Source organism: Suillus subaureus, assembly GCF_016647635.1.
Source record: "Suillus subaureus strain MN1 chromosome Unknown BJ212scaffold_320, whole genome shotgun sequence".
Lineage (NCBI taxonomy): Eukaryota > Fungi > Basidiomycota > Agaricomycetes > Boletales > Suillaceae > Suillus > Suillus subaureus.
In genome coordinates, this window is record NW_024538876.1 from 1 (window position 1) to 15957 (window position 15957).

General features: G+C 48.7%; 1 protein-coding gene across 1 annotated transcript; it reads left to right on the forward strand.

The window, feature by feature from the left end:
* Window positions 1-14671: 14671 nt before the first annotated feature.
* BJ212DRAFT_1256030 (histone-fold-containing protein) lies at window positions 14672-15208 on the forward strand (the record flags this gene model as incomplete). Its single annotated transcript, XM_041329768.1, has 4 exons — window positions 14672-14707; window positions 14767-14875; window positions 14927-15020; window positions 15073-15208. Coding segments are annotated over 4 exons (375 nt in total), but the record flags the coding sequence as incomplete, so codon positions are not given.
* Window positions 15209-15957: the final 749 nt, after the last annotated feature.

A 15957-nucleotide genomic window follows, 5' to 3' on the forward strand; every position in this document is an offset into this window, starting at 1 on the left:
GCGATTGGCTGATCTGATCGAATGTTATCTTCAGTTCACCGAGGCCGAGTCAAACATGCAGGACTTGATCGCTGAATACCAACAATACCAAGACGCAACGGTCGAGGAAGAGGCAGAGTATGAGGAGGAAGCTCCAGTTGATGACGAGCCGTAGATCAAAATCATGGTGACCCACTGTTACGATTCCTACGTCACCTGTATTCCCTTCACGACCAAAACTTAGGTATTCCTCTATTGGTGTTCTCTTGGGCAGATGCCTCGTCCCTTTTGTTAATTTCACTTTATATCGCTACCCTAGCCAGCATCGCGTTCATCTCATTTTCTTTTCTGTCGTACACCGCCGGAGCAATACATTTCATCGGAAACTGCAGCATACCCTTATCGGTTGGTGATCGATGTAACTTGGTAGATGCCATGAAAGTGTCGGTCTTGTTCTCGTTCAATATAGGTCAGCTGTTCCCACGTCAGGTCCACGGACCGTCGAAACCTCAGCTAGGAATCGAATTGTCCCAAATTACCGCAACCTGACCCGAGCAGGAATCTACTCTTCCCCTATTTTACCTACTTGATGAGGCATATCATCGACGGTTGAGCGCTCAGCTTGCAGGTTTGGCCTCATAAATTTACTGGTCATCGTATGCGCTAGAATCCTCGGATTATGTAAGTCGGTCTATGTCATAACCGACGCCGGACGTGACATCATTGCAGACGAAATTAAGAACTGCACAGATGGTTGTGTGCTTATCAGTCTTGCCAACCTCTATCTGGCTCACCATTCTTTGTGTGCCTATTATGATTGCAGCTAGTATGTCTGTGTAAAGCCAACTTGGAGCCAAATTTTGCGAAGATCCGAGCTTTGTGTCCCATCCCTCCTTCCAGGCCATCATTCGAATACCTTCAGGAAGAGCTGAGAGAGCCCTAATGATGAGGGGTCGGCAAAAGCTTGTGTGATTGCCCCAATGTCGTCATTTCACCATCTGGATTGTACCGTATCTTAATTTCAATCATGACCTCGCCCATGATAGCTGTTGTTGCGCTCTTACTACATGCTGTGATGCAGACAATTTCTTTTCTATACTTCAAAGACAGCTACTTCCACAGAGGCAAGGTTCCGACCGATCCTGTCATATTATCCCTGTAACCAAGCTTAAAGATTCAGAGCCTTTTTTTGCAACTAACATCCACTCGGTTCTAATTATTCACAAATCCAGACTCGCCATGGTGTATGGGCTGCCATAGGCCATTTCGCATGTTTCAGCCACGCCGACGAACTCGATGGTCCTAGAATCCTTCAACTCTAAAACGTATCGACTTTGAGGGAGAACTGGCATTTCTTTCAATGACCTTCACATATGTTGGAAGCAACAGTGCGTTGCGTGATTTAAACATGGCAACGAATGGATGGCCGATTGTACCACCGACTAAGGACTCATCGTCATATTGAGAATCAGAGAGGCTCGGACTAGGAACGACGAACGAGAACAAAGGCTTTAGATTCAGTGAAACGACTAGAGAACTATATTCGACGAGGAGAGGTCTTTAATACCATGATTGAGACGGAGAATCAAAGGGGAACGTGTATCAGGCGTGTAGTGAAGAGTGATTGCATATGTAAAAGGAAAGGAAGAGTACGTACGAGAGTGACGTCGATAGTTGTATCTTGACACGTAATCGATATTCCTGATACCTTTATCACGCTCAAAAACCTTTGATGTGCTCCTGGTTTGTTCCTACCAAGTCTGCGATCTTGCTATCCATGCCGCTTGGAGCAAATCATTTTTCCGGAGCAGGGAGGTTCTTTACATAACGAGGTATCTTGGGAAATTCTTCAGTCAGGATCGGAGAACAAGTTATCTGCAGAAGCGTTGCTCCATGTTTCGTTTTCTTCGGTAATAGAAGTAGAGGCCGACGAGAGCACATGAATACAGCGCTATTCGATTGGTGCATCGGATTGCCAGAACCTTGAACGGGAAGTTAACAGTTCTAAAGTAGACGAAGTGACTTCTCGCCGATCAATAGAAACGTGCTCAATACGCACGATGGTCAGGAGGCCACTCGAGACTGTATTTTACGCACGATTGTCGTAGACATTAAGAATGAATACGCCATGTCTTTTTCAAATACGCGTCATGCATGGGGATAGATCGTGCATTGCACCCAGAGAGAACTGTAACATGCCGAGAATCGTGTACATGTTAGTCGCCACTCATAGGAAGACGCACGGGACTAGAATTGAGTTGAGTAACCCGTTTTGGAGAAACGCAGCACATTGTAATGGTGCAGAAATGTCGATGAGACGCGAAAGTCAACACAAGTCATCGCCACGCATGACACAGATATCAGCATAGATAGAAGCCATTATATTCAGCAGCGCTCACTGCATTCATTTGCGCCATTGCCGTGACACAGACAGAGTCATCATGGTACAGTCCGAGTCACTTTTTTTAATAATTTAGGCTAGCTTTGATCGACTTGTTGTTTTTGAAAGGCTCGCAGCGTCAGAGGGTAGCACGGGACCTCAGCGGCAACAAGCGAATATAAACCAGTATCCTTGATACTGGCTAGCGCTCACAAAGTGGCTCGTTGATTTTCTGAAGTGCAAATGGGGTTTTCTATCTTGGCACGAAGACAGTTGGAGGAATTACTCGCGGTCCTGGTATATCGGTTAATAGAAAGTATCGTCGGTGTTGTCTCGCCCTTACTGCCGCCGTGCTTCTTGCACAGGCAGATTGCCAGCAGAGTCAGACCAACATAACGTCGCTAAGAGGATGACCACTCCGAGGGGTCCGGATGCCACTGAAGATCATGCCCATGAATAGGGTGCGCCACGATGATGTTGGCACTATTTAGCCAGAAGTCATCCGAAGCACCCGCGCTCACGGGGAGCTTCAAGATGTGGCACAGCTGGGATGAGCTGCGTGGCAGTTACCGACCGACAGCAGATGGCAGACTCGGATAAATCCGCTGCAGAACAAGAAAGGAAGCTAATTCGCGATCATTAGGTGGAGTGTGACTTGTAGCATTCATGCGCATGGCTATCCAGCGTGCAGTGTGTCAGTGCGCGAGTAGTCGCCACATCGCCAATGGTGATCCAATGACGAATAGCTGCATTAAAACCAATGATCAAACTTGAATATCTGCGCTTTGAAAAAAATAACCCCGTCACATCCATACTCACGATCGTTTATGGAAGGGTGATTTCACACTCAACCTACATGCTACTCCGTATGTGTTACCGATCTCTAGCGCGGTTGGAACACGAGAGCTCGACGTTAACGTTCAACTTCAAGGAAACTGAGATTAAGCAACAGCTTGCAGTGCTGGCCTGCCCTAATTTGGGTCGCTTACCATATATGGGTTTCGGATTCGAACATTTGATGATCGAGGCAATCTTTTCCATCTTTTTCTTCTCTTCTTCTCTCTTCACCGAAACACCCTTTTAAAGTCTTTGGGTGAAGGGAAAAGAAGAGTTCGCTTAGATCTCTCATCATCCAAATCTATCGCTCATTTACTGTCTACATCCAGTTCGCATTCTTACAAGATGCCTGCAGACAGCCTTCGACCTGTTTTCGCTCGCTCTCAGAGCAATTCTGGCTTTCCGGCTCCTCCGGCCACGTTCTCTCCATTGAATGATGACGACGATGATATCATGCCTTCTAACGAGGCCGTCTTGGAACTCAACGATGGCTCTGCGTTTAGAGGTATCAACTTCGGGGCGGAAGAAAAAAGTGTTGCAGGCGAATGCGTCTTTCAGACTGGTGGGGTTTACTTCCGTCATCTAATGTTATGTTGTTGATCTATTGTGTCGCAGGTATGGTCGGGTACACAGAATCTTTGACCGATCCTTCATACGAAGGCCAGATCCTTGTCCTCACCTATCCGTTGATCGGAAATTACGGCGTGCCCGAACGCCCCAAAAACGACGTTGATCTCCCTTCGGAGTTCGAGTCATCCCGCATTCATATTGCTGCCCTCGTAGTTGGTTCATATACTGAGGACTATAGCCATTTTTTGGCAAATTCTTCACTTGGAGCTTGGTTGAAAGAAAACAACATCCCTGCCATTTGTGGTGTGGACACCCGCGCCCTCACCAAGAAATACGGGAGAAAGGTTCCATGTTAGCCAGAGTATTGGCGCTAAAGTCAGATGCCCCTCCCCACCGCTTGCAGCCTCTTATTGCGGAGTCACGCTCGGTCTCACGTTCATCCTCTCCGCCACCTTCGGAAGACTACATCGATGTCCCGTGGCACGATCCCAACTCTGATAATCTCGTTGCTGCAGTATCGTTATCGGCTCCCCGACTTTTTAAACCTACAGGCCAACCTCGTTTTCATCCGAACGGACGTGTTCTTCGTGTTGTCGCTGTAGATGTGGGCATGAAGTATAATCAAATTCGATGCTTCACTGAGCGTGGAGTGGAGCTCAAGGTTGTTCCTTGGGATTACGACTTCATCAACGAGGCCGAGCCATATGATGGACTGTTTATGTCAAACGGTCCAGGTGATCCTGTGACAATCATGCCCACCGTCAAGCGAATTGCTCAGGCAATTGAGAAAGGCGACCGCCCCTATCTTCGGTATCTGCCTTGGGCACCAACTGCTCGCTCTTGCTGCGGGAGCTACTACATCAAAAATGAAATACGGCAACCGCGGACATAATATCCCATGCACTCACGCACTGTCTGGAAGGTGCTACATAACGTCTCAAAACCATGGTTTCCAAGTCGACACAAGTACGCTCCCTCAGGGGTGGAAAGAGCTTTTCCGCAATGCCAATGACGGTAGTAACGAAGGAATCTACTGCGAAGACAAACCATTTTTCTCCGTACAATTCCATCCGGAATCTACTCCTGGCCCTCGTGATACGGAATTTCTTTTCGACGACTTCATCCGGATTATTATGGATTGTGTCAACACAAACACCTTGGTGCCCATATCATTTCCGGGCAGACGCAAGGAAGATAACGATCAACGTTCCCTCGCGCCAATGTCCAAAAGGTTCTTATCCTTGGCTCCGGTGGATTGTCCATCGGGCAGGCAGGCGAGTTTGATTACTCAGGCTCGCAGGCTATCAAGGCGCTCAAGGAGGAAGGCATTTATACCATTCTCGTCAACCCTAACATCGCCACCATCGCTACCTCCAAGGGTCTCGCGGACAAGGTATATTTCCTTCCGGTGACACCCGATTTCGTGCGCAAAATCATCAAGTACGAGAAACCGGATGGCATCTACGTGACATTTGGTGGACAGACCGCCCTTAATGTCGGCATCAAACTCAAAGATGAGTTTGCGGCTCTTGGAGTACAGGTTCTTGGCACCCCCATCGAAACTATCATCACGACAGAGGATAGGCAATTATTTGCCCAAGCGATGGAGGATATCGGGGAGCGTTGTGCTCAGTCCGCCACAGCTACTACTCCAGATGAAGCAGCAGCTGCAGCGCGCGAGATTGGCTTCCCGGTCATTGTTCGTGCTGCATATGCTCTGGGTGGTTTGGGATCTGGCTTTGCCCAGGATGAAGCCCAGCTTCGCGCTCTATGTAGAAAGGCATTTGCGACTAGCCCTCAGGTGCTCGTAGAAAAGAGCATGAAAGGTTGGAAAGAGATCGAGTATGAAGTCGTCCGCGATTGTCGCGACAATTGCATAACTGTTTGTAATATGGAGGTAAGCATCACTTTTCACTGAACCGCCCATGCATGATCTCATGGTACCATGCTAGAATTTTGATCCCCTCGGCATACACACTGGAGACTCCATTGTGGTTGCTCCCTCCCAAACGCTGTCTGATTCCGACTACAACATGCTTCGAACAACTGCGATCAACGTCGTTCGCCATCTTGGTGTTGTTGGCGAGTGCAATATTCAGTACGCTCTGAATCCGACCTCAAAGGAGTACTGCATCATTGAGGTTAGTTTAACACCTTGACCGACATGACATGTATTATACTAACATTCAAATAGGTCAATGCACGTCTGTCACGATCGTCAGCACTGGCTTCAAAAGCTACAGGTTATCCCCTTGCGTTTATTGCTGCTAAGCTCGGTCTGGGTGTCCCGTTGAACGAAATCAAGAACTCCGTGACGAAAGTAACTAGCGCTTGCTTCGAGCCGAGCTTGGACTACGTTGTTGTTAAGATACCACGTTGGGACCTCAAGAAATTCAACCGGGTCAGCCGGCTTCTTAGCAGTAGCATGAAGAGCGTCGGTGAAGTCATGAGCATCGGCAGAACTTTCGAAGAGACCATCCAGAAAGCGATACGGGCGATCGACGATCAATTCCTTGGATTTGCGAAGGTATGTAAGAGCAGCCTTTGTCATTTCAGTGAGATTTAGACTTTCTGTTTCGTCAGAATAACTTTGTGGATGACATTGACGAGGAGCTGGTCAATCCCACTGACAAGCGGATATTCGCCATCTCAAATGCATTCCATCGGGGCTATAGCATCGACAAGATCTGGCAGATGACTAACATCGACAAATGGTTCCTAACGAAACTTCAACACATTCATCGCATGGAGAAGCGCTTGTCGTGCGTAGACTCCTCTTGATCTTCGATGTTTTTCTAACGAATGCACTACAACTACAGAGAGCAATCCATTACTTCTGTCAGTAACAGAATCATCCTCCAAGCGAAGCAGCTTGGCTTCTCCGATCGCCTATTAGCCAGTTGTTTAGGTTCAACAGAGTTAGCTGTCCGAAGGCTTCGTCAAGAAATTGGTATTGGCCCATTCGTCAAGCAAATAGACACCGTCGCAGCCGAGTTCCCCGCAGTAACGAATTACCTCTACACTACGTATAACGCTATCGAGCACGACGTCGAGTTCAATGATCGCGGCGTCGTGGTCATTGGCTCAGGTGTCTATCGCATCGGCTCCTCCGTCGAATTCGATTGGTGCGCGGTCAGGGCTATCAGGACGCTTCGCGAACAAGGTCTCCCGACAATCATGGTCAACTACAACCCGGAAACAGTCAGCACTGATTACGACGAAGCTGATCGCCTTTATTTCGAGAATATCAGCTTGGAGACCATTCTTGATATCTATGACACAGAGCGTGCGCGCGGCGTCATTTTGTCGATGGGTGGCCAAACCCCGAACAATATTGCCCTTCCCCTCTATCGTCAGAACGTGAAAATCTACGGGACTTCTCCTGAGATGATTGACACCGCGGAGAATCGCTTCAAATTCTCTAGGTTACTCGATGAGATTGGCGTTGACCAGCCTCGGTGGAAAGAACTGACAAGTTTCCAGGAGGCTCTCGCCTTTTGCGATTCAGTGGGGTACCCTGTCCTCGTCCGTCCTTCCTACGTCCTTTCAGGGGCGGCCATGAACGTCGTTTCAACTGGTGACGACTTGGCCAACTATTTGACACAAGCAACTGCCGTCTCTCGCGAACACCCCGTCGTTATCACGAAGTACATCGAGCAAGCGAAGGAGATAGAGATGGATGCTGTAGCAAAGGACGGTCAGATGGTCATGCATTTTATCTCGGAGCACGTTGAGAATGCTGGTGTACACTCTGGTGACGCCACTCTCATCCACCCACCACAAGATCTTGATCCCGCTACCGTTCGTCAAATCGAGGAAGCCACTGCCAAGATCGGAAACGCTCTCAATGTGACTGGACCCTTCAACATCCAGTTCATAGCTAAGAACAACGAGATCAAGGTGATCGAATGCAATCTACGAGCGGCGCGGTCTTTCCCCTTCGTTTCCAAAGTCACCGGCATTGACGCTATTGAGATGGCTACCAAGGTCATGCTTGGATTGCCGGTGGAGAGCTACCCAGATCCTGGTCTTCCTCCAGACTATGTCGGAGTCAAGGTCCCTCAGTTTAGCTTCAGTCGGCTCTCTGGAGCAGACCCTGTACTTGGTGTGGAAATGGCGTCTACTGGGGAAGTCGCCTGCTTTGGGCGTGATAAGTATGAGGCATACCTCAAGGCTTTAATCTCCACCGGCATTGTGCCACCAAAGAAGAATATCTTGCTTTCTATTGGGAGCTATCGGGAGAAATTGGAAATTCTGCCCTCAGTGCAGAAACTCCACGCTGCGGGATACAACATCTTCGCGACATCCGGTACTGCCGACTTCTTGACAGAACACAACGTTCCTTGCAAAGTAAGTTTGATCAAGCTTCAGAGTGTTCCTAAAGTTCTATCGTATCTCGCATAGTACCTGGAAAGTCTTCCGGAAGATAGCAACGATAAACAGAAGTCCGAATATTCGCTCACACAGCACTTGGCCAATAATCTGATCGACATGTATATCAACCTCCCATCGAAGAACAATTATCGCCGCCCCGCAAGCTACGCCAGTAAAGGGTACCGCACGCGGCGCATGGCAGTTGATTTTGCAATTCCGCTCATAACGAACGTCAAAAACGCGAAATTGCTTGCAGAAGCACTTGTTCGCAAGCTTCCGTTGGATGTATCGAGCATCGATTCCAAGTCCTCGTATCTAACGCATGCGTTCCCTGGGCTTGTTAACATTTCCGCGTTCATACCCCGCCTCACCGAGCCGGGAGCTGATGACTTCGAGCAAGCTACCCGGGCTTCTATCAGTGCAGGCTTTACTACTTCACTCGTTCTGCCAGTCGGACTTGATAGCGCCATCACCGATGCCTCTTTACTTGAGCAGGTTCATGCCACAGCTGCAAGGAGCGCACGCTGCAACTACGCCCTTAGCATTACTGGGAAGGATAGTAATGTCCAGGCTCTTGACGAGGAAGTCAGAGCGGACGTGAAGTCGTTGTACATATCATTCCATGGGAACTTCGCCTCTCCTCAAATTTCCACTGTCGCTGCCAACTTCGCCTCGTGGCCCCAAAACAAGACAATCGTGACCGATGCTCGTGGCTCAAACCTTGCATCAGTGCTCCTACTAGCGTCTCTTCATAATCGCAGCGTTCATATCACCGACGTCAGAAACAAAGATGATTTGCTTCTCATCTCGCTCAGCAAGGAAAAACATCTCAAAGTTACTTGTGATGTTTCAGTCTTCGCCTTATTCTTCACGCGGGAACAATATTCTCAACCCACCTCGTTGCCATCAGCCCAGGATCAGGAGGCACTATGGAAGAACCTTGATATAATCGATGCGTTCTCAGTCGGGATGCTTCCTCATCAACTTGCGACGGAACTTCAAGAGTCGGCCTCTGCGTGGTCCGGAGCGGAGGAAACACTACCCTTATTGCTTACCGCCGTTACTAGTGGTCGACTCACTCTCGAGGATATTCGTGTGCGCCTTCACGATAATCCGATTCGTATCTTTGGTCTTCCTGAACAAACGACAACTCACGTGGAAGTTGTCCTAGGACGACGAGCTCAGCATCAGAACCACAGCACATGTTGGTCTCCTATGCAGAAGGGTTCCGTCACTGGGTCACTGCACAGAGTAGTCGTGCATGGCAAAACCTTATTCCTTGACGGTGAACTCTCTGCTTTACCGCTAGGCAAAGATGTATCCAGTGCGACGATCGTGCATGTCGCTGGAGAGCGGCAAGCAGGTGTGCCTCTGGCGAAACCACAACTTGTTTCTGGGCCTTCTACCGCCAGGGTGCCTGATGGCTCTATTCCTCCCCATCAGACGGCTTTGCCACCGTCTGCCAGTGGTCCCGCCGGTTCAGGCATCAGTGTACCACCGGTTGTTGTTCACGGTCGTCATCCGGCATTCCACCGTCGTCATATACTTTCCGTGAAGCAATTCACACAACGCGATATGTATGACCTCTTCTCCTTGGCCCATGAAATGCAACTTCAGGTCGAGCGCAATGGGACACTAGACATCTTGAAGGGCAAAGTTCTTTGCACCCTTTTCTACGAGCCGTCCACCCGTACAAGTACTTCTTTCGATGCGGCCATGAAACGTTGTGGAGGCGAAGTGATTCAAGTTAACGTAGACACTTCATCAGTGAAGAAAGGAGAGACGCTGGCCGATACTGTTCGCACAGTAGGGTCTTATGCCGATGCCATTGTGATTAGGCACCCCGATGTTGGCAGTGCCCAACTCGCCGCTAAATATTCCCCTGTGCCTGTTCTGAATGCTGGCGATGGCATAGGAGAGCATCCTAGTCAGGTAAGGGCTCGAAGTCTGGAGCAGGCCGAAATTTTAACACATCGTAGGCTCTTCTCGACATTTATACCATTCGATCCGAGCTGGGGACTGTCAATGGCAAAACTATCACCATCATAGGAGATCTGAAGAATGGGCGCACAGTTCATAGCCTGGTCACTCTACTCTGTCACTACTCAGTCCGTCTGAACTTCGTCGCGCCTCCAGCGCTTGCGATGCCCGCAAAGGTGGTCGCCGCTGCGCGGAAGGCGGGTATATTTGTGCAGCAGCTGGAATCGCTCGAGGAGGTCTTGCCTGATACTGACGTTCTCTACGTGACCAGAGTGCAACGAGAGAGGTTCAAGAATGAATCGGAGTGGCAAGCGGTCAAAGACTCTTATCGGATTGATCACGCCCTTCTTTCTCGGGCCAAAGAAGATATGATTGTAATGCACCCGTTGCCTAGAGTGAACGGTAAGCTCCTCGGTACCTTTCGTAACTCTGGAGCTAAGCATTTATGTCCACAGAAATCGATCCCGAAGTCGATTTCGACTCCCGACGCGCCGCTTACTTCCGTCAAATGCGTTACGGACTTTTCGTCAGTCGTCTTTCCCTTTAACACGCTCGCCCTGACCTTTCTTTTAGGTTCGGATGGCCCTTCTCGCCAGCGTGATGGGCTGAAAACCAATCAAAAATATTGTATGATCGGCAATCTGCGATTAGGGATGAACTTTTGGGAGACCTGTATTGCTATCCACATGTAGCTGAGCGATTCGTTGTAGACAATTAAATTCTCATTTGATACCTCAATTGATACCTGTGCTTATTTGGACATTTATGCGCACTGCAAGGTACTAGTAGTGAGTCTTCAGCAGGCGAGTAGAAGAGAGAGTCACTCCTTTACGTGGCTACGGGATCTGGCAAGTTATGTAGTTACGGGCTCAATAGTGTGGTAAATATATTCTTCAATGACAGCTACTAGTACATCATAATATTCGTTCTCGCTAAGGTCGTCACATCTCATTGTTCTCTATATAACTGCAAGGCGGCCGATCACACTAAATTTGCTGGAGTTTCCCATCTCGTCTCCACGCTCCAACGAGCTCAAGGATCAACCGACTGGGAGATGCCCGACTGTGTTGGCAGAAGCCTTTAACAGGGAAGAGGAACGCAACTGTGAGCCTCAGAAATGAGTAGTAGCGTTGGACTAGCGTTCTGCATGCAGACCAAACAGAATGAGATAGCCTTCGGTCAGACACTACCACCTACTGCCATGAGGCGCCACAAACTTACTGCAACAACTCAGTGTTGTGTTCAGTTCGAGTACCGAGAGTGAGAGGCGTTTCGTTCAATTACTTATCCCGACCACGTCGCTGCGAAATAAATCAGTCAATTTATTCACTGACATTGGCAACCTCACCTCTAATCGCATGCTTGTCTTTCTTTTTTTTGGTGTTGATCCGATGGCTGAAACAGTATATTCCCTCAGGATTTCGTGCGCTCAAGTCAGGTCATATGAAGTACAACCCTTTTATTATCAAATACAAAGTTCATCCGCAACCAGCTTCTCTTCAACGTACACGCGTGTTTCGACCGTCTGTCGACAAAAATACGGCTATCTCTCCAACGTCCGGAAGGGTAAAGTGATTCGAGGTTTTCGTAAGAATTGCTGCCACCGCATGGATTTTCGGAACTTTCCAGCGGAGGCTCTTCTGGCATTACTGTCTGGGCTTCGTACCTGCCCTACGATGAGACTGTGGTCGATTGGTGAGCCCGCCAGTGCCCCCTGCGTGCGCTGAGGATTTTTATCTGCAACCACTACTACCAATCAAAGAGCCATTAGAATGGGAGGGTCAGATAGGGGGGACAAAATCAAGCTCCGAAGACCACCGTGATCATGTGAGCTTTTGCATATGAGGCTGAGCCAGGGTATTCAAGTTGCCGCTACCATGCCCATCGTAGCATCCTGGGTGTATGATACCGGAGCTAAACCTTCGTCCTGTGGCGATACATGAGAACAATCACAGGCACTCAGGATTTTCGGGTGGGGCCATCAGCTGCCAGTAGTAGTATTTGGTGAGGGTCACAGTGTGCGTGGAAAACTTAGTTTCTAAGATAAGCCAACTCAGGCTGATAGGCGCAAGGCACTCCGGCATCCGGTATTCCCCGGTACCCAGAATAACAGACCATAACAAAATGTCATTGGAGCAACGCCTAATAGCGTCTAATGTTCCATGCACCATGGGAATTCGAAGCCGGGGAGAATTAAGCTTACAAGAGGCTCGTCGATCAGATAGTTCCAGCGGAATGTCCAAAATACAATACACACCATGATTTCCTAGACGACCCATCAAATTCAAATTTTGACAAAGTCAGTGCAGTGTCAGCTGCCTGTGGCATGTGTGCCTGTGGGTGGACTTATACTCATCATAACCCCTCGTATAAAGGCTCTTGGCTTTGTGCTTCCGAAGCGATGTGCCAAATGATAGAACCGGCCATTCTAGAACAGGTCTGGTGATCAGTCGATCATTGATTATAAATGGCGAAATTGAGTAGCTAGGCTTATTGTCTGGCACCTTGTGGTACTTCAACTTTGAATGGGACGCCAAGTAATGACAGCCGGACCGTACTGATTACCGTGCCTTGTTTTAATAGACACAACAGCGGCCGTACCGAACAGTTATGTTTACGCGGAATTAAAAACTCATCGCGATCATGTTCGTTTTGGTATGGCTGCAGGGCAGAGGCGTGGGTTCTCGGTCCTATTCAAATCTTAGTATAAAGCTTTCCAACTGGAGTTTCGGCGAACCTGAGGCTTACCACCAGGTCGCCCGACCTTTCGACATCCGCGTCGTGGAAGTACCATGGATCCCGACAACAACTTGCCTCCTGTCCCTACTGGACAGTCCTCCCAGTCTCAGGGACAGCCTTCTCAACCCGATGTCCAGAGACCCTCGCCGTTCGTGGAACCCGAACATGTAGATGGAGATCGTCCGCAGAGTCAGTCGGTGGCGACTGAAGCGCCCCTTCATAGTAGTTCAGAGGGGGATCACCCGCAGAGTCAGTCGGCGGCGACTGAAAAGCCCCTCCTTGGCAGTTCAGAGGGACATTCACCAGCTCGTGATCGCAGTGACCGACATCCAGAATTTGAGCCTTCCCAACCTCCTCCGGTTGCAAGAAATAACCTGAGGGACGGAAACCTCGTGCGTGGACCGTCGCGTCGCTCATTTATGGGCCATACCCGTTCCAATGCATCTGGCATAGGCTGGATAGTGCCCGAAATTGAAGAGAAACCTCACGTTTGTGTTGTTTGACACCTTTTTGCGCCGGCATACAATCCTGATCCTGACCTTGCAGCGGCGTACAATCGGTGAGCGACTCGACCCTACTATTGCTAACGCGGTGAGGGAGAGGGCACAATACGCCTCGAAAGGTTAGTTGAAAACGTTTTTCAATACTTATCAATCTCCTTGTTTCTGGCAATTTTCTGATAATGTTCCTTTCTTTGAAGCACGAATGACAGGCCTTGCGTTGAACATTGCCATAGGCATGCAAGTTATGCTTGGGGCACTCACTACCGGTATTTCGGCAGCCACTTCGGGTAGGCAGGTTAGTTCAAAGAGCTCCATGGTTATGACAAACTAAACGGTCATTGAATCAGACTTCGATTGGCATATCCATTCTTGGTGTGTATTACGTCGTTCGAATCAGATCCTGAATTTAGTACGCTTTAGGCGGCTTAACGACAATGGTCGCTTCCTATCTCGCTCGTGCACGGGGATCAAACGAACCAGAACTATCCATAACTCGCGTTAAGGATCTAGATCATTTCTTGAGAGATTGCTTAGCTTTTAAGATGGATAGCGGGCACGAGTATGGGACACCTGAGCTAGATGCTCGGTTAGACCATCTCAGAAGTAGGTTTGAAGAACTTCTTGGAAACGCTGATGGGTAGGTCGTGTTGCGCCCTCGTTACTCGGGCTACGGCTGACGACCCATTCTAGGCAGCGAAAACTTTCCCCGCCAGTGTGATTCTGATTGTTTTAGGCTCTTATGACGTACATTCTACGAGTTCCCCACCATTCATTTTGTATGATACATTTCCGAGTGATTATTAGTATACTTCACTTTGGGCGTTCTCTCATGACACATATCACATTCCCCCAAACACGATACTATTGTAAGTTACTACTTGTTCGCTAATACACGTACTGTTCTTCTGGGATGCGATTTCCCGCAAGTGCGAATAAGACACCAGACCACTGCATTTGCGAGGCAAGCGCCACATGGATGTTTGGTCTGATAAAGAGTGAGGAACCACATGATGTAGTGTTGGGGCGACAACCACTCTTCCCAATACTTACACGGACTATTGTATGCTTGACATGTGTGGGGTGATGTCTTATTTTTATCTCATCCTACCATGTCAACAATGAGAGTAGCACTTGTCGAAGCATATCACAGCTTTGATTTTAATTACCCAAGATTACACCAGGTGACTTCGTGACGCGTTGAGCGCACGTGATACTAACCTCTGTGCACGTGATCCCCTTTCCAGTCATAAAGCTTTAGAGTCGGCGGTGAACAACGAACACATCCCCATAGTTTGTCAAAATATCCAAGATGAAGACCAAGAACAAACAGACAAAGTTCCCCGTTGTGAGCTCCTGCGACCAAGTGCTCATTTAACGAGTCGTAGCTCATATGTCTGAGGACAGGCACGAATCAAGAAGATTATGCAGAAAGATGAGGAAGTTGGGAAAGTTGCACAAGCTACACCAGTGGTCATCTGTACGTCTCTATATACCAATTTATCCGTTATCTCTCGTGAACGTCTTTCGCTTCTGATATCAATATCTGGCATCTTTGGTGCGATAGCAAAAGCATTGGAGTTATTTCTGGCTATGATTGTGGACGAGGCGACCAAAGTCACGGTTGAACGGGGGGCAAAGAAGGTTGAAGCTTATCACCTGTGCGTTCATTGCTACCTTGACCGCGAGCTTGTTGTGAATACATATATACAGAAAGCATGCGATCGAAACAACAGAGATGCTGGATTTCTTAAAGGAAATCGTTGAATCTGTACCTGACCCTTCAGCGGGTGGCACCATTGACTTGCAAGCTGAGGCGGCAGAGAACGCGAAGCGAAAGAGGAGCAAAGCGAAGAAAAAATGGGGCGGCACCTGGAGAGGGCCCAAAGAGGCGGCGGAAAAAGAAAGAGGATCCTGACATGGAGGGTGTGCCAGAAGAGACGATGGGAGAAGCAAAGTCTGAAGAAGGGGACCCTCGAATGGAAGACGATGATGACACATATGAAGAGTCGTCATCTCGTCCCGGCACCGACGAAGCGACGATGGCGAGGATGACATGCCATACGTACCACGATAACAAAATGTGAATGATGTTGGATTGGTGCCAGAAGTGTAAAGCGTGCGCTGTAACAACTTCGTGATATTTATCGTTCTCATCATATCCCATATCCCTTCGTCCATCGTATCTGACCAGTTGTACTGTACAGCATAATCTAGGACCTACACAAGTTCTACCTCGCCCCGAGCAATCAGTTGCTCCACCACCGAATACGGAGTTAGAGATATATGCCCTTTCCGCATATCTAATGCGGTCCCACTGTAGGTCTGATTAGAGAAATCAACATCGGTCGATATTCAGCAACATACTCTGGGAGCCGCACTGGTGGACAATCTTGTCGAGCAAGTACAAAGACTGCACGAGCCTTGTCTGGTTCAGTAACTAGATACGATCGTAAGTACCACTCTTTCAATGAAATGCTGACTTCCGTACCCATGGAAGGCACAAAAGGAGGTTGATCATCAAGGGTCTGCTGAGTCTCTGGCAAACTCTGCAGAACCGAATGATAGAAATGTTGATCAGTTAAACGGGCAAACCTG